Source organism: Canis lupus, chromosome 21, assembly GCF_003254725.2.
Source record: "Canis lupus dingo isolate Sandy chromosome 21, ASM325472v2, whole genome shotgun sequence".
In the NCBI taxonomy this organism is placed as follows: Eukaryota; Metazoa; Chordata; class Mammalia; order Carnivora; family Canidae; genus Canis; species Canis lupus.
This window is the reverse complement of record NC_064263.1, coordinates 5484889-5509121: the sequence shown is the minus strand read 5'-3', so window position 1 is coordinate 5509121 and position 24233 is coordinate 5484889. Positions and strand designations below refer to the sequence as shown.

General features: G+C 38.2%; 2 protein-coding genes across 17 annotated transcripts in view; one reads left to right on the top strand and one right to left on the bottom strand.

Annotated features, from left to right (window-relative positions):
• Positions 1 to 12163, top strand: part of CEP57 (centrosomal protein 57) — a 46482-nt gene extending 34319 nt beyond the window's left edge. For 2 of the 4 annotated variants that reach the window (XM_025419208.3, XM_025419209.3), the window contains exons 9-11: positions 98 to 339; positions 911 to 1055; positions 2717 to 4517. In XM_025419208.3, coding sequence (XP_025274993.1) covers positions 98 to 339; positions 911 to 1055; positions 2717 to 2950 — 621 coding nt within the window. In that variant the 3' untranslated portion in view covers positions 2951 to 4517. Of the gene's footprint in view, positions 1 to 97; positions 340 to 910; positions 1056 to 2716; positions 4518 to 11961 lie in introns of those variants that run through there. The other 2 variants (XM_025419210.3, XM_025419211.3) reach the window with 2 other exon arrangements.
• Positions 10000 to 24233, bottom strand: part of MTMR2 (myotubularin related protein 2) — a 121531-nt gene continuing 107297 nt past the window's right edge. For 12 of the 13 annotated variants that reach the window (XM_025419200.3, XM_025419198.3, XM_035704169.2 and 9 more), the window contains 5 exons: positions 22674 to 22880; positions 17988 to 18080; positions 14520 to 14633; positions 12257 to 12433; positions 10000 to 11392 (listed from right to left, as the gene is read on the bottom strand). In XM_025419200.3, the coding sequence (XP_025274985.1) occupies positions 11231 to 11392; positions 12257 to 12433; positions 14520 to 14633; positions 17988 to 18080; positions 22674 to 22880 (753 nt within the window). In that variant the 3' untranslated portion in view covers positions 10000 to 11230. The remainder of the gene's footprint in view (positions 11393 to 12256; positions 12434 to 14519; positions 14634 to 17987; positions 18081 to 22673; positions 22881 to 24233) is intronic. The other variant, XM_025419199.3, reaches the window with a different exon arrangement.

The following is a 24233-nucleotide window of genomic DNA, read 5'->3' as shown; positions in this document are numbered from 1 at the left end:
AAGCCTTTTTGTGGGTGGGGGTCTTTTTACTCAGATTAGGGAGTAAACAGGAAAACATTTAGAGGGTTGGCTTCAGTTAATTCTCATTTTTCTTCAGTCCACCAGTCCTAGTCATGCTGTGGTAGCCAATGTTCAGCATGTCCTGCATCTGATGAAGCAACACAGTAAAGCCCTGTGCAATGATAGAGTGGTCAACAGTGTTCCTATTACAAAGCAAAGTTCTTCACGAAGTGGTAAAAGTAAGAAGTTGTCAGGAACACCTCCCTCCTCCAACAGCGTTAATGAAGAGCTATCAGAAGTCTTACAGACTTTACAAGATGAATTTGGGCAAATGAGCTTGTAAGTTTTAGCTTTTGTTTTTTAAATTATATTTAGTTCTAAAACTTCATATTAACCTTAGTGATTTCATTAATCCTATTGTTAATTTGTTCAACGAATATCTGAGCAATAGTCCTTGCACCAACCACTGAGCAAGTTACTAGGACCTTAACAGATACAACTGTTCTGGGGAAAATCTCTGTTTTCTAATATTGTTAAATGTTTTGAAGACCAGGGTTTTACATTTCAGTCTTATTTCCTTATTTGGGAGCTTGAAATACATTGAGTTTAGTTAAGCTTACATGGTAAGTTAGGATGTGAGTATCTGAGGAACAAGATCCTTTCTTTCTAGGCTTTCCTTTATTCGTGTATACTGTTCTGGGGGAGGTAGAAATATAAATAACTAGGTCTTTGAAATTAAGAACTCCTTTTGCATTTGCCTCCAGTGCCTTTCTTGAATCTTGTTTCTCTTTACAAAATTGAGTCATTTTTTATTGCACACAGCAGTGGTCCCATGGTGAGTAGTGGGATGTGGTGGACCTAACCATGAAACAGAAAACTTAACCAACCCCTACCTTTATTTCCTATATAGTGATCACCAGCAGCTTGCGAAACTTATCCAAGAATCCCCAACTGTTGAACTGAAGGACAACTTAGAGTGTGAACTGGAGGCATTAGTGGGGAGGATGGAGGCCAAAGCCAACCAAATAACTAAAGTTCGGAAATACCAAGCCCAGGTAACTCACACTCGGTTTCCCTTTCCCTGTTGTGAATGATTCAAAACCAAAAATGAGGCAGAACCCAAAAAACCCTTTTCCTCAAATATGTTAATTGACCACTTAAGTGTATCACAGATAGGGAACTACAGGAAACATTTCTTTCCTGTAGACACTTAAGAATTGGTGTTAAGTGGGTTAGGAAGGAAGACAGTTTCATAATCTGTGAGAGATTTTACCACCTAAGATACATCTTTCAAATACTTAATATTTTTAATTTTCTTACCTTTATATGAACAAACTTGAACTTCCATGATGAATTTAAATGGTTCTAAATTTACCTTAGTCTTTTAAAAAGCACTTAGAAATTGATTTCCAAAGGAATGTCAGATATAAATATGTGAAAAAAAATCTTGAGTTATATTTATATTGCTAATTAAATGAATAGAACAGCCATGTATTTAATATCTACTAAGTGCAGTGGGAAGGCACATTCCAGGGTTTTCATCTGGAGAGAAACATAATGATTCGTGGCTGTTAAGAGAGAGCTGTGACTGCTAGGGTTGGGCTTAAAGACCAGGCGGAGAGAACAGCGGGGCCGGGTGAAGCTCTTCTCTGCCAGAGGTCATCAGTGACTGCAGTGGGCGTGAAGTGGACACATTGGAGGTGTGTTTTAGAAGTAGAATGATCAGGGCAACTTGCTGCTGAATATCATTTGGAAGGAAAGGATGGCAGTACCACTGATGGAAATGGAGAAAGACTAGGAGCAGAACAGGCTTGGCTGACATTTACTGATTGGTGGCTGTGTGGTAGGCATGATGCTGAGTGCGTCTGAATATGTCCTCTCAATTTTCATGGAACACTTGTGAACTGAGTGTATGATCTTATTTTATAGGAAACCAGGCTAAGTTTCCTGGGAGGTAGACAGATCTTAAAGTGAAATTAAGTAACTCCTGTGCAAGGAAACACTAACCCACTAGTAGTAAATGCAGAGCTGGCATGCAAACTTGAGTCTTTTCAACTCCAAAACCTGAGCTCTGAAGTATTTTTTTGTAAAGTTCATGTTTCTAAAAAGAATATAAGCAAATGATTGCTGTAGAAGTAATGATCTGATTTGTTTGTTGTACATTAGACTCTATTCTAATGGAAAACCAATTTGGCAGTGGTTTAAAGTACAAGTAAAGCTCTCTAAAAATAAGTAAATTCTCTGTGAAATTATTCTAAAATAGTGAAATAATAAAATCAAAAACTTTTTGTATTAATATATTACCATGTCTTCATCTATTTAGAGCATGTTTCGTTGCCTCTTCAGACTAGTTCTAGAACCACCGTTCACCTCTTCTTCATCTATTAGTATCTGTCCTGTCCTTCACTTATGATGTCAAATTTTTTTCTTTTTCATGATGCCTTCCTCCAAACCCTCTTCTGCACTTGGGCAGCACCTTCAGAAACAGCACCAGTATTGGTGTGTTTACTCCTGTTCACTTGTTTGTATGTCACTCTGTGTTTTTACACACTGAGTGTTAAATGACAGGTACAGCAGATTTTTGAAGGTTTTAAAACAATAAACCCAGAATATATTATTTGCATCTTGGTTTGTATGAGAGTTAAAAATACCAGTTGTCAGAAGAGAATGTTTTCATTGGCTGCTCCTTTTTCCCTGCCTTGGTTATCTGCTATAGCTGGAGAAACAGAAGATAGAGAAGCAAAAGAGGGACTTGCGAACCACCAGAAGGACTCTTGATGAAGAAGGAAACAGCAGCAGTCGATCCTCTGGAACCACAGGGACCACAAACAAGAAGGATGTTGCCAAGCTGAGACCCGGTGAGAAAAGCAGGAAGAATCTGCAGTTATTGAAGGACATGCAAACCATACAGAGTTCATTACAAAGCAGTAGTTTATGTTGGGATTACTGACTGTTACCAGGTCATAAATTTTATTCAGATAATCTGTACCTCATCAATCAGATTTGGCCAGTTTACTCTCCAGGTCTCGTACTCTCTTTTGGAATTAATAAATAGCAGGTGTGAAGGGGCCCAGGCTTCATCACACAGGCTTCTTGTGTGATGTATCATGACTAAATGTTAAACCACCTGAATGGAAACCAGGGGAGTTTTAACAGCTAGGAAGCCACACACTCTGCTTCTTTGAGATGAATTTGCTGTAATGAAATACTGCACTTTGTAAACAAATTGCCAATTTTTTACTTGTGGGTGTGATTTTTTTTTTAATAGTTCTTTACATATCTAAGTAAAATTAGGTTTAAATTATCAAAATATGAGGCTGTCCCATAGGCAGTGTTTGCTTAAAAAGTCTCCTTTTAGATCTTCCCCTGTCACGAACCGCCTGTTTCTCCTTTCCAATATGACCATTAAATGTACTTTGACTATTGATGGAGGTTTTCTCTATTTAAGTATTTATACATATTTAAGAGGATTGTTTTGCTTTTTGACATTTCAAACACTGATCAGTATTTAATACACTTGTATTGATGTTATCCATCATTAAAAAAATTTAAAGACCCAAGCATTCATTTTAAGTCCATTAACTGCTGAAATTATAAAAGCATTTTTTAAAGAATAAACATTGTTAATGAAGTAAAAGCTTTTAGAACGAAGATGGAAGATGAAATGTTGTAAAGCATATACATTTGCTGTTTTTAAATACCTGTTTGTAATCATGCTATTCAGTTTGAGGCATTGTGGTTTTCAATCTTGAAACTTAGAAGAACCCTGGACATGGTATCGGTGTATAGTATGAGTGTGGCATTAACTGTACACATGCAGTTTGTCATTACGTTAATAATGTAAATCATAATTCTGCATAGATCAAGACATGTTAACTTTTTATATATTTGCCACTGAAGTAAATAAAGCAGCTTTTCTAAGGAAACACTGAAATTTTCCTTAACAGCCTGATAATAAAAGGCTTTATTTGTTGTAATTTCTCCAAAAACTGAATTTCTAAATAGGATATTAACATATCAAGAAACAATATGTATGACATATGCCTATGTCATGCTCACACAGAAACCAAACCAACAAGACTGAACTGTCTCATGGCATAAGAGAAGATATTCTAAAGAGTACTAATTAACACATTAACTACATGTTAAAGAGATTCCTTTTTATGCCTCCTCTGGGAATGAAGTGGAGTTCTGGGATTTTATCTGGGTATCATCAGCATGAAATGCAGTGCCTATCTGGGTTCTAAACTTGCGAGGCCTTTTAATTGAATTAATTTTTTACAGAGTTCTTGATTTAGGTTCCTTCAATTTGGATGTTTGTTCTGAAATGTTATGTAAACTTCTCCTTGTGTGTGCAGCTTTATATCTCCATTGAATTCACCACAATGAGTCCACAGACCCCAGGAATCACTGCTCTGACATGGAAAATATTTCTTGTGTCTTGACCACCATTTCAGTTATTAAACTTTTGCTATTGCTGTGTTTGAATTTCAGGTCATTAAATTGTGTGACACTCATTTTGCATTTCAGTGGCTCTGAGTCCTAATTAGAAGTTTAATGGTGCTAAAACCCACCCCATCCCTTGGGTACTAGTTAGATTGTCGAATCCAGCTTTTAATACCCTTAGGTGAGAATTGAAAACAAAATACCAATACTGTCTCAGTCTCCTTATCTGAGAGTTTACAGCAGAGGAGTACATTGTTGTATGGCTGTTTTAAGAGCATTATTGCAGTGTGTTTCAAATACAAGTACCTTCTATGTTGTAAGACGCTGAGGTGGCTACCAGGCTAAGTAAGGAGGGTATGCTTACTTAGGTAGGTGCTAGACCTCTGAATTATTTCAGCACTTGTGTGATGAATACAGTGTGACCGCATGAGCACAGTGCTATGAGGACACAGAGGAGGAGGTTAACATCCTGGAGGAGGAAGTGACACTTAGACTCCGGAGAACTGGAATTAGCCATAAGGGAGAATTCCAGGTCAATAGGATTAGAATAAAAGGGAAGTGGCCAGATTTTGGGACGTGGGAGAATTGTGACCAGCTGAGTGGCACTGGTACATGAGTTGAGGTATGCACGTGAGAATAGAAGGATAAGCTGACAAGTTACAGGAGGCTAAAGAGCTTTGACATAACCACATGGGTCTCAATTTTGTATCCCTGGTCATAAAGGAGAAAGGGCACCTGCACAATCAATAGACATAGATACAACTATCAACTCAAATATGAAAGTTGCATAAGCAGAGTTTGATGTAATCCCATTTGTTATTTTCTCCTTTTGTTGTTTGTGCTTTTGGCATTACATCCAAAAAAATCAATGAGACCAACATCAAGGAGCTTCCTCTTGTTTCCTTCTAGGAATTCTATGGCATCTGGTATTACATTTAAGTCTTTGATATATTTTGAGTTAATTTTGGTGAGTGGTGTGAGGTAGGGGTCCAGTTTCATTGTTCTCTGCATGTATTTCTCCGGTTTTCCCAGCACCACTTGTTGAAGAGACTGGGACAGTCTCTTTCCCTGTCAAGTGTTCTTGGCTCCCTTGTCAAATATTAGTTGACTACATATGCCAGGATTTAATCCTGGCGTCTATTCTGGTTTTGTGACAGAACCATGACTATTTTTATTATTATGGCTTAGTAGTATACAACTGACCCTTGAACAATGGGAGTTTAAACTGGGTAGGTCCACTTACAAATGGATTTTTTACAGTATTGTATTTTCCTTATGAGCTTGCCTTTTTTTCTCTCTAGCTTTAAGAATACAGTATATAACGCAGAATATGTTTTTTGACTCTTATTGGTAAGACTTCTTGGTCAACAGTAGGCTGTTAGTAGCTAAGTATTGGGGAAGTCAGAAGTTATACTAGGATTTTAAACTGCATGAGGGGTCTACACTCCTAGCGGCCATGTTGTTCAAGGATGCCTCAGCTGTGGTCTTTTTCCTGGAATTGCTTTGGATCCAAAATTTTTGGATTGTTATATTTCTGTGAAGAATGCCTTTGATATCTTGATGGGTACTGTTATGTAATTTTTTGGCATCTAACTTCATAGGAGTTTATGATCCTGTGTCTTTCTGTGGTATCAGTTGTAATGTCTCCTCTTTTTCTCCATCTAACTAAAAGTCTGTCAATTTTACCTTTTCCAAGAACCAGGTCTTAGTTCAGTTGATCCTTTCTCTTGTTTCTCTGGTCTCTCATTTATTTCTGTTCTTGTTTTACTTCTTTTCTTCTGCTAACTTTGAGCTTAATCTGTTCTTTTTCTATTTTCTTGAGATAAAAAGTTAGGTTGAGATCTAATTGCTTAACATCTGTTTATTATTATAAACTTCCCTTCTTTTTGATTTCTTTGACCTATTTGTTTAGAAGTGTGTTAAGTTCCATATATTTATAGACTACACACTGTGATCAGAAAAGATAATGTGATTTCAGTCTAAACTTGCTAAGATTCAGGTCCTATCATGATCTGCTCTGGAGAAGGTGCATGTGGACTTGAGAACAATGTGTACTCTGCTGTTTGATTAATTGTTCTGTACATCTAATAAGTTTACTTGCTGTAAATTGTGGTTCAGTGCCAGTGTTTACCGTGTTGATTTTCTTAACCCAGAGCCTTAGACCACTAGGCCACATCTCCCTTGTTTTCTATACGGATGATCTTGCCATTGGCAATAGTGGGGTATTAACGTCCCCTACTCTTATTTTAATGTCTGTTTCTCCCCTAAGTTCTGTTAGTATTTGCTTAATATATTTTGGTGCTCAGGTGTTAGCATACATATTTATGATTGCTGTATCATGTTATTATGACCTTTGCCAGTTTTAAATTTTGGGCTTAAAGTCTACTTGGTGTAAGTAGGCAATGCCCACCTTGTTCTGGTTTCCACTTGCTTTGGATGTCATCTTCCATCCTTTCACCTTGAGCCTATGTAGGTCTTTAGAGCTGAAATGAGTCTTCTGTAGAGAGCATACAATTGGGCCTTTAGGCCTTTTTGTTTCTGTTTTTTGTTAACCCATGGAGCCACTGCATTCTGACTAGTAAAATCAATCCATTTTACATGTAGGGTGATTATTGGTATGTGAGGACTCAGTACTGCCATTTTCTCTTTTGCCTTCTAGTTTGTTTCTCTGTTCTTTCTTTTTCTTTCTGTTTCTAACTTTGTGAGCTAGGGTTTGTGCTTGGGGATTTGCTCAGTGTCCTTTTTCTGTTTAGGGTCTCTAGATTTTTGCTTTGTGATTACCAGTTTTACATAAAACATCTCCTAGGAAATGTCATTTTACGCTGATAAAAATTTATCTTCGGGGGATCCCTGGTGGCTCAGCGGTTTAGCACCTGCCTTTGGCCCAGGGTGTGATCCTGGAGTCCCAGGATCGAGTCCCACATCAGGCTCCCTGCATGGAGCCTGCTTCTCCCTCTGCCTGTGACTCTGCCTCTTCTCTGTGTGTGTCTCATGAATAAATAAATAAATCTAAAAAAAAATTTTATCTTCGTTTACCTTATTTCATCCTTTTATACTTTAGATGTCACAAATGATCTCGTTATACTGTGAACTGTTACCAATTTTAATAGGAATGGTTATTTTTAATGCTTTTAATCTGTGCTGCAATTATTATATTCTAAAATAAGAGTTTTCTGTCCAATGATGGCCTTAGTAAGAATGTTGTGTACTTAGATCTTTTCACCTGGAAGAGCTACTTCCAACATTTCTTGTAAGGCAGTGTTAGTGGTGGTGAGCTCACATTTTATTGGTTTCAGAAATCCTTTATTTCTCTTTGATCTCCGAAGGATAACTTTACCACTTACAGGATTTTTGCCTGGCGATGTTTATCTTTCAGTTGTTTGAATAGGTCATTCCATTCTCTCCTAGCCTGTAGAATTTGTACTGAGAAATCTGATAGCCTAATGGCGGGGGTTCCCTTGTGGGTCTTTTTCCCCCTGGCTTTATCATGGACTTTTGACCATTTCATTACAATGTGTCATGGAGAAGTTCTGTTAGCTTTGTATTCTTGTATATCCAGTTCCTCCTCCAGGTTTAGGAAGTTCTCCACCGTTCTTTCTTTCTATAAACTCTCTGCCTCCTCTTCTCTGTTATACCCACCATTAATTTTATGGTGGCTTTTGTAATAAAGTCTGACCATTATTATAGGGTGTGTTCATCTTTTTAACATCTTATTAGTTCTCTCTCCTCTTCCACCTGAATCATTTCTAAATTCCTATCTTCAGCTTGCTTATTCTTTCTCCCATCTGATCTGCTCTATTTCCAATGCTTTCTAATAATCATCTCATTGAGCAGGTCAGCTTCAGATTTTCATTTTGGTTCTTTTTTAGAATTTCAGTCTCTTTAGATAAAGTACTTATATGTTCATTAATTTTATTCCTAATTTACTGAATTGCCTTTCCGAATTTTCTTGTAGCTTTTTGAATTTTGTCCTGTTATTTTGAATTACTTATTAGATTGCAGTATTCTGTCTCTGAGTGTAGTTGGTGAATTGTCATCGCCTTTCTGTGATACTGTATTACCATTTTTCATAGCGTTCAATGAAATGTGCCTATGCCACTACATTTAAAGTAGCAAACATCCTTCTTTAGGTAAGGCTTTGTTAACTTTGATTAATAGTTCATCAGGTTGGCAGTTAAAAGCCTTTCTTTTGTTTTCCAGAAGGTGGTACTATAGCACAAGCTTTTCGGTTTTTATTACTGGGAGTGACTCACTGCTAAAGTTGGTCATGTGCATAAAGAAAGTGGCATTAAAAAAACAAAACACTGGAGGCACCTGGGTGACTTAGTGGGTTGAGCGCCTCCTGGTTTGGGCTCAGGTCATGATCTCAGGGCCTTTAGATCCAACACCTCCTTGGGCTCCTCCAGGAGCACAGCACAGAGTCTGTTTGAGAGTCTCTCCCTCTGCCCCTCTACCGCATTCATACACATGCGTCCATGTGCTGTCTCAAATAAAATCTTAAGTTTTGTTTGGTTTTTTAAAAGACTGGAAGCAGAGTGGTGGGAGGTGTGTGTTTAAGCACTCGGGGCTTTAGGTGCACCTGTGGCCTGGCAGAGCCATCGTAGAGTGGGGGATTCCCAAAGGCCTGTGGATGGACCTCTTTCTGGAATCCCAGGATGTATGGCAGGAATACCTGTCCCTTCAGCATTCTTTGCTTTCTTTCCCTCTACTCAGTCATGGAGGGGTCTCTTCAAAAATCCAGGTGTTCCTAAAAAGCAACAGAACCCTCCAGCTGTAGCCCAAGCCGACTTTCAGGCACCTTCTGCTACAGAGGTCACCGTCATCCTTGCCACCGTAACTCCCTTGGCTCCATAGCTTCCTTTGACTTAAGATACACAGATGGACGTCCTGTGGTGTCCAATTAGTTGTAAGTCAAGGGGGACGAAAGAGGAATGTCTCATGCCATCAGGATCCTGACGTTACCACCAGTGGATTATCTTAAATGCACTCCACTTTGGAGACTCCTGCAGAACATGAAAGGAAACCCCTGGAAAGTCTTAAAATGGTGTTAGATTTGCATTTAGATTGCTCTGGCCTTTGGAATTTAAAGTGGATGTGAGGGTACAGAGACTGGAAGGTTGAAATAGTTGAGCTCATCAGTCATATAAATTCTTATATGTGGCATCAGACCAACATGATAAAGGCTTAAATGAGGAAAATGGTAGAATGGACAAGAAAGAATGGATTTGTAAAATATTTGGAATAGAAAACTTAGCTTCAATGGATAGGTTGGCTATTTAAATACCATTATTAATTTTCTTGCAACGAATTATCACACAAAGACCAAATCATACTAATTTTGCTAATATTGGGTGTACTAAGAGAAATTATAGTTCCTCACCACAAGACCCAAGAACAGGACTAAGGTCCAGACACAGAATAGTGCATGCAAAATGGGTTGAAACTGAACATTTCAATTTGGAGCAGGTTCTAATAAGCTACCCCTTTTCTTCAAGAACTTTCCAAATAACATTTCTTAAGGCAAACAACTTAGGATAAGGACAAGTTTAAAAGTTGGTTGAAATTTCCTTTTAATTAAAGACCCAAGGGACAAGAAGCTCCTTTGTTACAGTACATAACATATGGCTCTTAGGATACCAGGGACTCAAATGATACCAGCACTGAACTGTTACTGGCGGGCGAACAGTGAAGCAGTATTTCCTTTACTGGCATTGAGATTGTAATACATGTGCACATGCAGTAAGTTCTTTGGTAGACTTCATCTTTCAGTGGAATTACAGAATTTGCAAAGTAAAGTAGTAGTAAAATATTTCATGTAAAATTTGAGCATAGTATTTCTTACCCATAAGCTATGTATACAGACTTCAGAAAAAAAGTGAAACCTAGTAAACTTATTTTAAAATATTTCCTCAAAACTAATTAACTTCTGAGTTCAGACACACACACAAAACGTAAATGCAACAGAGTAAGATAATATTGAATTTATAAAATGTGTTTCATTGTTTCTAGTAATTGGGCATATAGAAACTAATCTGAAGGGTGTAGAATTCTTTGAAATCCAGGACGGCTACCAATTCCTCCTCTCAACCCTGCTCCCCTGCCCCCAAGAAAATCTTTAAGGCATCAGTTTGGAACAGCTATCTACTACATCCTAAATACATATGCCAGTAATGACAACAATTTTCAACTACTAACTTACACCACAATATCCTCAAGACTTTGCCATATCATATATGAAGAGTGTGGGCTGCAGAAAGGTGATCAAAGTAAATCACTTTACACCAGAATAGAAAAACCCAAGATGGGGGAAGGAGTATCAAAAGGATTCTGAGCTTTTTTTCATGACATGGAGGTTCAATGTATATAATGCCACGGAATTGCAGCGCTGGTGCGCCATGATAACTGATGCTCCTTCCCTTTGTACAGTGAGTTCTCTTCCTTCAAGAGGTACGTTTCTGAAGTGGTCTGTACTTTGATTTTAAATTCAGAAACTTCTTCCCATTGTAGGTCTGGTATTGAAGCATCTTCATATTCTTTGGGTGACTTTCTCACATCCACTTTAAATTCCAAAAGATTAGTGTCATAATCATATAATTATGGGGTTATTTCACATAAACCACCTGCACTGCTACAGTTCAAAACCCATCCTAGAGAGATTTAAAATAAATAAAGCAACTTAATTTCTCCCATGGGTGGGTTCTAACTTAAGAAGACTGCATAACTCCTAAAGCTGCCATTATAATCCAGAGTTCATGGCAACGCTGGACCCCCTTGTACAGTCCTTTCACACAACGGTTTGGACAGGAGTGACACACTGTGCAGGAGAACTGGCTCGCTCAGAGGATGAGGTTGATCGGTTGGAAATTTCTCTCTGCAGTTCCTCTACTTTTTTCTGAAGCTCTGCTCGTTTAGCAAGAAGTTCTTTATATCTGTTGTGAATGGGCTCCTACAAGAGCAGAACACCATGATGTCATTCAACTAGGCAATCCTAAACAAACCCAAAGTCAAGTCATCCTAGCATATAGTTCTTTCCTAAATGGTCCCCAGCTACGGGGACCAAGCCTTTCCAGCACATCGGTGAGAATTAACTGGACTCTGCTGACAACACTGCTCTTTCAATGGCCTTCCCATAAACACACCCTGAAGCTGGTACTTAAATACGACAAACAACTAAGACAATCTAAAAGCCCAAACTCAAAGATTGCCTATCATTTACTTGCAGATTTTTAGTCTTTTAAACAGTTCTAGGGATCCCTGGGTGGCGCAGCGGTTTAGCACCTGCCTTTGGCCCAGGGCGCGATCCTGGAGACCTGGGATTGAATCCCACGTCAGGCTCCCGGTGCATGGAGCCTGCTTCTCCCTCTGCCTATGTCTCTGCCTCTCTCTCTCTTTCTCTGTGTGAGTATCATAAATAAATAAAAATTAAAAAAAAAAAAAACAGTTCTAAGTACTACACATTACGAGACATATGTCAAAATGGACTAGAATCTTGTCTGGCTTTTAATTTTCTTACAGCTATTTCTTCAAACTATTAAAATGGCTTGTAGAAGTTCTCAAATCCACCACACTCATCTTTCCAAGAAGAGAGGAAAAGACAAGTGATCATCTAAGACCGACAAGCAAAATCAGTAAGAATCAAGTATATTGATTCCCTGTGTAGTGCGCTTTTTTCTACTAGACAATTCTAACTATTAACAGAAAAAAAATCTTAAGTATACCTAATTTTTCTAGTTGCTTTAAGGGGGTGAACCTAACTGATATAAAATTGCATGGATGAACACTCCCACTGTATACTGGTGAGCATGCGTACCTGGGGTTTCATCCGCGGATTCCACCTGACGTAATACCCCACCCAGAGCTCTAGGTGGCGCATGCTGGCTACCGGATACAGGACGTGATTGGAATAGCTCCCATAGAGAGGATTGGTGAAGTCTTCCAGCTGGCTATTTATATAAGACCACAGTGACACAGTCCTTTTAGGCAGATTCTGTATGAAGGAAACATAAATATTTTTGATTATTAAAATCTCTTTAGAGGGAGAGGACATGAACACTTCAGTGACAGCCTCACTTTCATTAAAATCAGAGAGTACTAGAAAATACTGCAATTCATTAAAAACTTAATCAAGTTCCCATGCCAGCAATTCCACTCAGGTATATACCAAGAGAACAGAAACATGCACACAAAAACTTGTACACAGATGTTCAAATCACCATGATTCATAAGAGCCAAAAGGAAGACACAACCCACAAGTCCATCAACTGATAAATGGATACAAGGTGGTATGTTTATATAATGGAATAATCCTGATACATATTACAGAAACTTGGAAACAGGCTAAGTGCAAGAAGCCAGACACCAAGGCCTCATCCTGAATAATTCCATCTATAGGACAAATGTAGGAGAACCAAACCCAGACATCAGTGATTGCCAAGGGACCAGGAGAAGTGATTGGGAAATCTAACAATGGGCACACAGTTACTTCTCAGTGTTCCCAAGTTAGTAGTGGTGATAGCTGTACGACTCTAGAGAAACTGAAAACTACTAAATCATACACTTAAAATTTTATGGACTGAAAATTATAGCTCAGCAAAAGTTTCTTTAAAAAAAGTTTCTTAAAATCAAGATACAGTTAAATCGTATTCAAGGCTCTCAAAAGATTAAAAGTATCTTTGGAATTTAGGTACTTTTAGTTATCTAACATTCAGTAAGTTCTTAAATGCCTCCTATGCATAGGAATACTGACTGCATGCTAGCCACTGGAGATACAGTATATTAACATTTTTAAGGGACGCTTGGGTGGCTTGGAGACGCCTGAAGAGTCTGCCTTCAGCTCAGGTCAAGATCTCAGGGTCCTGGGATCAGCCCCATGTCAGGCTCTCTGCTCAGTGGGGAGTCTGCTTCTCCCTCTGCCCCTCCCCACCTCTCCTGTGCTTAACTAGATACAATCTTTTAAAATAAAATGTTTTAATACCTGCCTTCAAGGAACTTACAGTCTACTACATGGCAGTTACCTTAGTGTTTTATTTAACCACACAATAGTAAGTACTATTTTTCCTAATTTACCGAAGCAGGAATGAACTTGCCTAAGGTTACACAAGAAGAGATAGATCCAAGATTTCAACCAGGGCAGCCTGGCTCCACTCCCTCCCATAATGCTTTAACAGAATAGCAAGAATAAAGTAGTTGATAATCACATTTTCAGAATGAAAACTGATGCAGAGGGAGACACCAAATCAAGATGACTTGGAATTTCATACATATAGGATAGAGATACTTTGAGGTCAGAAGTAAAACTTGAAATGTAATCCTTAGAAGTTTCTTTTAAATAATACCAACCACTTACCAATGATCTCACTGGTGAAGCAAGGAAATGGTAACTTTCTACATAGTGTCTTGTTAATGTTTGGATGTTTTACCGTATTATTTTACAAATTAAAAAAAAAAAATTAAGGGGATCCCTGGGTGGCGCAGCGGTTTGGCGCCTGCCTTTGGCCCAGGGCGCGATCCTGGAGACCCGGGATCGAATCCCACGTCGGGCTCCCGGTGCATGGAGCCTGCTTCTCCCTCTGCCTGTGTCTCTGCCTCTCTCTCTCTCTCTGTGTGACTATCATAAATAAATTTAAAAAAAAATTTAAAAAAAATATTAAAATGGCTCCTATGTATGCAGAACGTATTTGGGGATCTGAACTGTCCATTCATACGTGTATGTTTTGCTAACTACATTTTTCTGCATGTGCTTTGAAGGATTTCCATCCTGCAAGGCCTGACGAATAACACTGGTGCTCTTAAGATTACAAATACCTCAGTTCTCTTGAGCAGACACTACTTTTCACCCACAAACTCACCTGACATTTAGCTGCCACCTTCAGCCTCGCAACAGAGCTACTTGAAAACAAATCAGGCTCAGGTGTGTGGAAAGAAGTAATCATACTACAGTATGTGGCAATAAAATTTGACCAAAGAAATTATCCAAAAGAACCAATCAGTTGAAATCTATCTAAGAATGCACCCTCGTGGGAACATGACACATGTGGGGAGTAGAAGGGGGAGGGTCACAGCACATATTTTACCTCTTTTCCTCTCTGATGTTCACTGTTACACAGAAATGTTCCAAATAAGCAGCTGTAGAGATGGTCCAAAATGGTAATGAGAAAATATTCATTGAATTCAAATGCTGTAGGAAACTGCAAATTGAATACCACAAACACACAAAATTATTAGGACACTTTTCCAAGCATGTTCATCCCCATATATGGGTAGGTCCTTCATTATACTTCTTAAAACTGGGTTAAACAATATTCAAAACTATTTCTAAGCCATAATGGCATCATCCACTTCATTCTGTGCTCGAAAGTCACTCTATCACTCTTCTGAGATTTCTCCCCAAATATCCTTTTCTTGTGCAACAAGAGTTGGAATGGTGTGACCTTGGTATTTCTGTATTTCCTGTATCTGTTAGTCCCAAACTTGAAGAGTGATAAATTTTGAAGTTGGAAATTCTGGAACTCTGAGCTTTTCTTTGCCAAAGATGACCATAAACAATATAAGAAGATTTTCTTTAAATTTTCAGCAACATAGTTTTGTTTTTAGGAATTACACAAAAAATATCAATGCCGCCAGAAAATGTCAGCAACATACAAAAATAAAGATCCAAGGAGATGTGCAGATCATTTAAAAGCCAAGCAGTCAAACCAGAGTATCCTATAATCCAGTACTTTGGCAGCCTCCTTGTAACAAACAAACAAACAAACAAACAAAAAATCATTTTCTCTTTAACCTAGGACAAGAGCTTGACTAGATATCTTAATATTACATAAACAATCAATGTGGGGGACTTATCAAGGAAGGATGACAGGTCCCAGGAAGGGAAAGGGTTAGTATATGCATCTAATACTTAAAAATTATTTGAAAGTCTCCATGAAAATTGTACTGATTCTAAGACTGTAAAAATGAACTGTGAATATTTAGATTGCAGATTTGGGGAATAAATATTGGTTCCAAGTTTTTCTTAGAATGATCCCTACACCCAGTAGTACAAGAAAACAGCCTGAGCCATGAAAATGGGATAGGAATGAAAGCACCTCTGCCTTGACGTTTTCAAAAATTATAAGCAAGGTATTTCTCGAACAATGAAGGGTTACTAGCCTGCCTTGAATCGAAACTTTTGTGGTTTCTAAGCTGAAGCAGGTGATCCAGCACATGCCAACAGAAAGCCAATTACCTGTAAGATATTTGGTCAAATACCATTCATTCATTTACAAAATAAATCCTGTTTCCCGTACTGCTACACTCTTAATAACAGCATTAGCCAGCTGTGAATGTACTCTTAACTCATTAAACAGCCATCCCAAGTTGCTAAGCTTGTGATTAGTTTTTCGTCTTTTTGGCAAAACCACGTGCTCAGTCATTAGAAGAGAAGAGAGATTTGACAGTGGACATGTCCTCCACAAAATGATAGTAGCACAGCAGGAACTGCTCTGAGCAGAAGAGGAACATTTTCTCCTCACGTGTTTAAAATCAGAAGGGCGGGCAGCCCCGGTGGCACAGCAGTTTAGTGCCACCTTCAGCCCGGGTTGTGATCCTGGAGACCCAGGATCGAGTCCCGCGTCGGGCTCTCTGCATGGAGCCTGCTTCTCCCTCTGCCTGTGTCTCTGCCTCTCTCTATCTCTCTCTGAATAAATAAATAAATAATCTTTTTAAAATAATAGATAGATAGATAGATAGATAGATAGATAGATAGATAGATAGATAAAATCGGAAGGGCCCTACATCAACTGCTTCCTGACCCAGGAGTGAGGGGATAGGGATGGGGATGGGGATGGGGATGGGGATGGGGCTGAGGATAGGGGACTAGTGAGGGGATGGGGATGGGGCTAGGGTAGGGGACTAGTAGAATCTGGCTAATCACAACATAATTGGTGTCATTTTGACAAATGTGCTACTTAAGTCTGCACAAAAGTTCAATTATTTATAAAAATGATGATTGTCAATAAACATAAGGAAGAAAGATATTTATCATGTACTCTTCTATGCAAACAACTGGCACATGTTGGAAATGAACTAATACATTCACACATGTTGCCCCTTGAAACCATTCCTGTCAGAGAACAGGATAGTCAGTCATCAGTGGTGTCAATTTCAAACAGCTTCTCTAGCCTTTTTATACAGCATTTTTTATTTTTGCCAAGAGTCAAACATTTAAAAATCAAATACAGGAATGGTCAATAGTGGGTCTTCTTGTTTTTGGTCAAACCCCCAAAACTGGATTGGCAAGGATTTGTAGAGCTGCTATACTACCTCAAAAGCAATTCCAAAGGAAAAATTCAAACCTAGTCCAAGAAGTAGTGAACATCATCAAACTATGTAGCATCTCCCCTCCCTCCAACACACCAAGGGCCTTTTACAGAACAAAACTTGAACTGTCCTACACATTTGCAGTATATACGTTAAAATACCAGCCTCTTCATTCTGTAGATGTATCTACAATACTGCATTTGACGCAGGAGCTTTCAAAATAATCCACCCAAATTGATATGCTTACGGGGAAAATGCTTATATAATTGGTTTCACCTGAAGATCACCATTCGCTTTAAGATTTTATTTATTCATGAGAGAGACAGAGAGAGAGAGGCAGAGACACATGCAGAGGGAAAAGCAGGCTCCATGCAGGGACTTGATCCTGGGTCTCCAGGATCACGCCCTGGGCCAAAGGCAGGCGCTAAACCGCTGAGCCACCCAGGCGTCCTCATTCGCTTTCTTTTAATGAAATAACAGCATTTTCTTGAAGTTAAAGTGTAATCCTAAAGCAAAGCAGAGCTACCAACTGCCCCATTTTATATTCATGTGGCGGTCTAACTACAACAAACCGGACTCCCAGTTGTGAGGTCTAATAAACTCCTGGGTAAATAATTAGCTGATATACCAGTGAGCTGTAGTGAAGGTCTGAGATGACTTTTCCTGGGTAGAGTTAAATATTTCTAAGACACTAACCCTTTGCCTCACAACTGAAATGATCCAAACTGCCAGATTGTTTCTCAGTATCTGATACTTTTCCAAAAGACTAAATCCATTACCATTAATATTTCCATCGATTTGTTAGAAAGTTGATTGAAGATCTAAAAAACAATTTCTCCATACCAAAGAACACAACTGAACCTACTGCATACCTACCTAACCATAATTCCCATGTAAACCTATCTTTCTACCTTTCTTAGCAATGTACAGATGAGTGACCAGGTAAATATACTGTCATTATTTAACTACTTGTCCAAAATGAAGGAGGAAATCTCTTGCGTTATTATTAATGCCACTGGTTGAAATGCTAATGGGTCAAACTGTCAAGTGTTTACTATGCTCTCCGAGCAATACCTTTTCATTTCTATAATTTACATAATATAATAACACGTAATAGTTCTATTACTGAGAAATCTTCCAAGAATTTCCATTTTACATGAAATGTAGGATAAGCAATGACCGAACCTCCCAACTCCAGATGGCTTAAAAGAAAAATGTAAAAATTATTATCCTAGATAAGTTACCTGTCTTGTCATTTGCCAGACACAGTCAATAAATTGAAGAAAAACAGGTGATCTGTCTGCATCTGCATGGTTCTTATCTCCATGGCCAAGTCTCTGAAGCAGAAAGAGTGAAATACTATATGAGCTTGGTGGGAGTTTTCTTTTTAATGGAAGTAATTTTCTTTTCCAACAAAAGTAATATCTTGCAATATTTTTTAAGGTTCAAAAGTCTTTTTAAGAGAGGACAGCAAGGAAAATAGAAATCACTCATAGCCTTACCAAGCAGAAGTCTCTGTTACCATTGTGAGGTACAAACTGCCAGATTGTTTTCTGACATGGGATGCTCGAAATGGGAATTACCATTTTGTTTAACAAATGGAACCCAGATCTTAAAAGGTTGATAATGGAAGACAGGAGCACTCAGACCTCAAAACCCAGATTTCTGTTGCAGAGATTAAACATTCCCTAAATATTAACAGTTACTTGTCCAACAGCCTCAGGACGCACCCTTCCCCTCTAACACCTTGGCCAGGACGTGTGGGGGATCTGCTGTATCTTATCTTAGCTCATCTGTCTTTATTAAAAAGAATCACATTAGCACAAACTCTAGAAAACCTTTAAAGAATGCTTCACATCTGCCCTCCAAGCATGTACTCACCTCCTTTCTCAGTTTTTTCTTCTAAGGATCTTTGCCCCAGATGACTGACACAGACCCTCCACACTCCAAAGCAGTGATTCTAAAAGTATGGTCTGTAGATTTCCAAAGGCCAGAAAGGGGGGGGGGGGGGGGGTTGTGACGTCAAAACTACTGTCATAATAATACTAAGATGTTACTTGCCTTTTTCCATGCACTGACATTTACACCAATGGTGCAAAAGTGACAAAGGAGAAAACTCTGGGTTCCTTAGGAGAAATCAAGCCAGGCCCTGGAATCAAGCTACACTGGTAGTGTCATGTTCTGCCTTGACACAGAGTTGCAGTTAAATCAAAGGGAGGGAGCCAGTTTCCTTGATGAAATAAAAATTAACCCTACTAAATCTCTCCCCTTAAGGACAGCTTTTTTTTTTTTTTTTAATATCCTGTGTCACAAACTGGGAAACACTCATCATGTTCTTCTGCTACAAAACTTAAGTTGATGGTAAAAAAAAACACCACTTTTTCATGGATCATCATTTTTACTTGAAAGAACTATGGTTATTAAGACCTGAATGTCTTGCAGACATTTTTTTGAAAATGTACAAAGTGAATGTGTCATTTCAAGAAAAACAATGGTGAAATTCAAGTTTTGAGTGCAAATTAGATTTTTGGAAAACTACCTGGCATAAACTTCATAATAGACTTTCTGATATCAATGGTGGTACTAACCAGTGAGATATTATGATAGTAAACAATGAAATACATTAACACTTGGAAGAGCTGTGTAAGTCAGTAAAGCCAATATTTTCTAAATAACCAATACATGATGCTACAGAATCATACATGGGTAAAAGTTCTATTCAAAGCACAAGGCAGATCAATGGAATTTAATGGAACAAACAATGAAAAACCTGTCAATTTAGTTTTGGATTCCACATTACAAGTAACCTCAAAGAAATTAGCATTTGCTAAATTTTGGCCAAGTATGAACGAATATCCATAATTCCCTGAGAAAGCTATTAAGACACACTCTGATTTTTAACCTGCTTATCTGTGTGTGGTCAGATTTTCCTCATTTCCTTCAAGCAACGGCGCACATTGCAGTAAACCGAATGCAGAAGTAGTTGTGAATTTTAGCAATCTTCTAATAAACCAGACATGAAAGAAATTTGTACGAAATTCTAAAACGGCGCCACTCTTCACATTAAGCTTCTGTTGTTTTGGAAAATATAGTATTCTTTAAAATGTTATTTAGGTTAACGTATAGTAGTACTATGGTCTGAGTGTTTGTGCCCCTCCCCCCCAAATTCAGGTTGAAATCCTAATGCCAAATGTAATGGCAGGAGTCATCACCGGGGAGTTGCTAGTCATGAGGGTAGAAGCCTCTAATAATAAATGGTATTAGTGCTCTTATCAAAAGACCCCACAAAAAAAAAAAAAAAAGACCCCACAGATGCTCCCTAGCTCTCTTCACCACATGAGGACACAGCAAGAGGTTGACAATCGACAATCCACAATCTAGGACCTTCCAAGAATCAGACTATGTTGGCAACCTGATCTTGGATTTCCAGCCTTAAAAACTGTGAGAAATAAATTTCTGTTGAAATTTTACAAACCACCCAGTTTATGGTATTATGTTACAGGAACCCAAACAGACTAAGAGAGATTTATTATTAATAAACATTTTTTAATTTAATGTCTAATATGGTAAATATTGGTAGATATACACCATATAAACAAAGTTCTTGGGGTTATCAATAATTGTTAAGAATGGAAAGAGGTCCTGAAATCTAAAAGTTTGAGACTCGTTACTCTACATTAACCAAGTGAATGTACCCTCTTGACCAACTGTCCTTCAACTGCAAATTCTGTGTTCAGATAAACTAGAGGGAAAAAATGCAGTAGGTAACCAGAGGTAGCAATTTAGGAATCCATAGCAACTTCTCAACAGTTTTTAATGTTTATTATTTTGGCCACATTTACGTGAACATGTCCAGCTCTGGATGACTAAACCTTAGAGGGTTTTTGGTAATTTTTTTCATGGTAAGTATATTTTAGCAAGAACTGAAAAACGTGAGCCATCTGAAAAGATACTCCAGATGCCCAATTTTAAAGTTGAACTTTTCAAGTTCAAAAGAGCAGACTACTTTTAAATGTCTGTTTCTTTCAAGTTAACAGTTAGCTCTTGAACAACACGGGTTGTACTCTGCGAGTTCATTTACACATGGAATTTTTACAGAAATGTATTTTCTCTTCCTTATGATTTTCTTAATAACATTTCCTTTTCTCTAGCTTACTTTTTAATAATAATACAGTATATAATAAATACAACATACAAAATATGTGTTAATTATCTTTTTGGTAAGGCTTCCGTCAATCATAGGCTACATGGAGTTAAGTTCTGGAGAGAAGTCAACAGTTACATGTGGATTTTTGACTACATCCCGAACCCCCTCGTATTGTGCATTATGCAAGGGTCTTCTGTACTTATAGACAGTGCTGGTATACTCTGGTAACCACAGAATAATAATGGTTAACATTAGAGTCAGCATCTGGATAAACATCTTTCAGAAAGTCTTTCAGCAAATATAGGAAAATGTTGCCAAGAGTATGCACACTCTCAGTGGCTTCAACGCTTCTGACAATCTAACTCTTCCCTCCGTGATTCTCTAACGCTGCCCCTCCCTCAACTCTACTCTTGCCAAGCTCAATCCCATCTAGACTTTTGATCACTCTGTTCCTCCTTTTTGGGAAAATATTCCTATTCCTTATTCAATTCTATGATTACAACTAACACAGATGAGCACCACATGAGCACCAGGGCCTACACAGTTACTGTTCTCAAGTTTTCTGATTGCAAATTTCGTGTTTAGGAGAAACACAGCTAAAAATCACTTGAATGAATACACGAGTCCAACGTATAGTGTAACAAAAAAGCAAATTTGAAAGCTTGGTATCATTTCAGAGGGACATAATAACCCCATTCCTCTATTTTAGGAACTGTGATTAGTTCTGGGTATCACACTAGAAAAAAGGCATGACCAAAGAAAGTCCAGAGGACAACTAGGGTGAAGAGGGGATTAAGATGGGAAAATACTGAGGAAAATGAATGTTTAGCCAGAAGAACTTAAGTTTATGCATGACATGGGCAGATACTTACTTCCAAAATTTTTGAAGGGCTATCTTATTTGGATAAGTAGTCATATTTGTTCTTGTCTTCAAAGGGGAAATGGGAAGGAAATTTTAGTTCATTATGAGAAAGAACTTTCTAGTAAGTAGACTTTCTGAAGTGAGACTGGAAAGCCTGAGGAAGAGACTGGCTGCTGGTTTCTGGAGGTATTAATGAAGAAACTAAACATCATTCCATGGGGACACCACAGAAGACATTTAACAATGAATGCCTGGATCTCCAGTCCTGCCAACTCAGAATGAGACCAATGACAACATCAAAATAAATTCTGAGTTATATGGAGGGCACAAAAATTTGTCATTTCCATAAAACTACCTGCAACACTCTCCATATGGATGCTCACTACAGTGTTAGTACTTTAAGAAGGATAATCAAAAAGCTGTTTATTCCCAACTCTGAGTTAAATTTTTCTTTTTTTTCCTCTGATCCTTCTTTTGGTCCCAGACTGATTTTTATTTTAAGACCCTGTTTCCATGTGAGCGCTGCTACTTTGAAGTATTCTTAAATTAAGAATAATAATTAAACCATTCTTGGCTTTCTTTACGTCAAGATCGGAAATGCCCAGTAATTCTGAAACCGTTCCTGCTAATCTGCATTTGAAATAGACACACCTCTGCAAATCAAGGACTGGTATCTGATGTTTCCCTGGCGATGATCACAGAAGACACAGAGCCAGGCACCCAACAAACAGCCCTGGCCAGATTGCACAGCCATAAGAGGACATCCTAATACTTCCCACAACTAACAAGAAAAGTTCTAAAAGTTGACCCCTTTAGTCTAAAGAGGTAGTTTTCGATGAGTATCTAGTGAATAAAAGGCATTGTTCTCATATGCCTCATGTAGGGTGCAGGTGATATATGGAGCCCGGGCTCTTTACTCACAAGCTGAAATCGATGCCCAAAGCTTAACCATTCTTTTTCTATAAGGACTTCAAATCCTCGGATGCTTCGATAGTATCCATCCAACATGAGCATGGCAAGAGAAGTCAGCTGAGCCGTGCGGTCCCAACCGTCACTACAGTGCACTACCACAGATGTCTTTCCGGACTCTATTTTGTCAGCAATCCTAAGAGCCCCTGCAAGAATAAGCTGCAACACAGATTTTTAAATGAAATTTTTTAAAAAGTAAGTGCTTCCTTCTTCAAAATTAACAAAGTTTTATTACATATGACTGTCTCAATAACATGTGGAGAAAAAAACATCAGTCCCTTCCTAAAAGGAATTCTTGTAAGTGGCAAAAGATCTATAATGCTTTTGCCTTTAGAACTAGAAAAATCTCATAAATGAAGGCTCCTATTAATCTGCACAATAGAAGAGCCAAAATGAAGGGTACCTTTGGGTTCTGTAAAAATCAACAGTATGAGTGCGAGAAAAGAAGGATTAAGTTTAAAAGGGATGTTTCTAAGAATATTCAAATGTTCAACATCATCTATTTAATAAAAATAATATGCCAAATTAAGTCGTACATATTACTTAAACAGTAGTTAACCAAATTAGAATAAATATGAAAGCAATAAAATTGGATCTCAAAGTATTCTATAGCTTCCATGGCATTTATTTTACTGTTTTTGTATCTGTCACATAGCTCACAACAAGAGCAGTATAAAGCTAGAGAGTAAGCTATTTTTCTGTACAGTATGAATGAAACATTCTCATCAGGTCAATAGATTACTATTGTCAATTTAAAAGGTACTTAAAATAATTTTTTAAAATATGGAGATACTGCAAAATAATTACCTTTTCTGAAGTTGATCTTGAGTTAAAACTGGACAGAATTAGATATAACCAAAAAAGAAACACAAAAGTATAATATCCTTTAAAATGAATAATACAGTCCCATTCTTCTCTGCAACGGCTACCATACATACTTAAAGAACACTATGGGCCCCAAACATGGATTAGAATGAAATAAAGTAGATCTACTAGGCTTGTATTATCTCACGATGACCTCCTTTTGACTATACCTATAGGCATATTCTGGAAATGGGGTACTTGGAAGTAATGTCAATCTGGACTATGCATCAGAGACACCTGTGAGCATTTTTTTAAGTGTCTGGGCCCCATTCTCCACTACTCCAGCTTACCATTTTAAATATCTCCCACTTGTGGGACGCCTGAGTGGCTCAGCAGCTGAGCATCCACCTTTGGCTCTGGTTGTGATCCCGGAGTCCCGGGATCAAGTCTCACACATCAGGCTCCTGCAGAGAGCCTGCTTCTCCCTCTGCCTATGTCTCTGCCTCTCTCTCTGTTTCTCATAAATAAATAAAATCTTAAAAAAAAAATCTCCCACATGTAATTCAGTGTATATGGAGATTTATGAATCACTAGCCTAAAGGATTAGAACAGTTGGAAAGTTAGGACTGACCAAGGAGTTATCCAAAGTAGTCTCCCTCCCTCCCTCCCTCCCTCCCTCCTTCCCTCCTTCATTTATAACATTTTTGG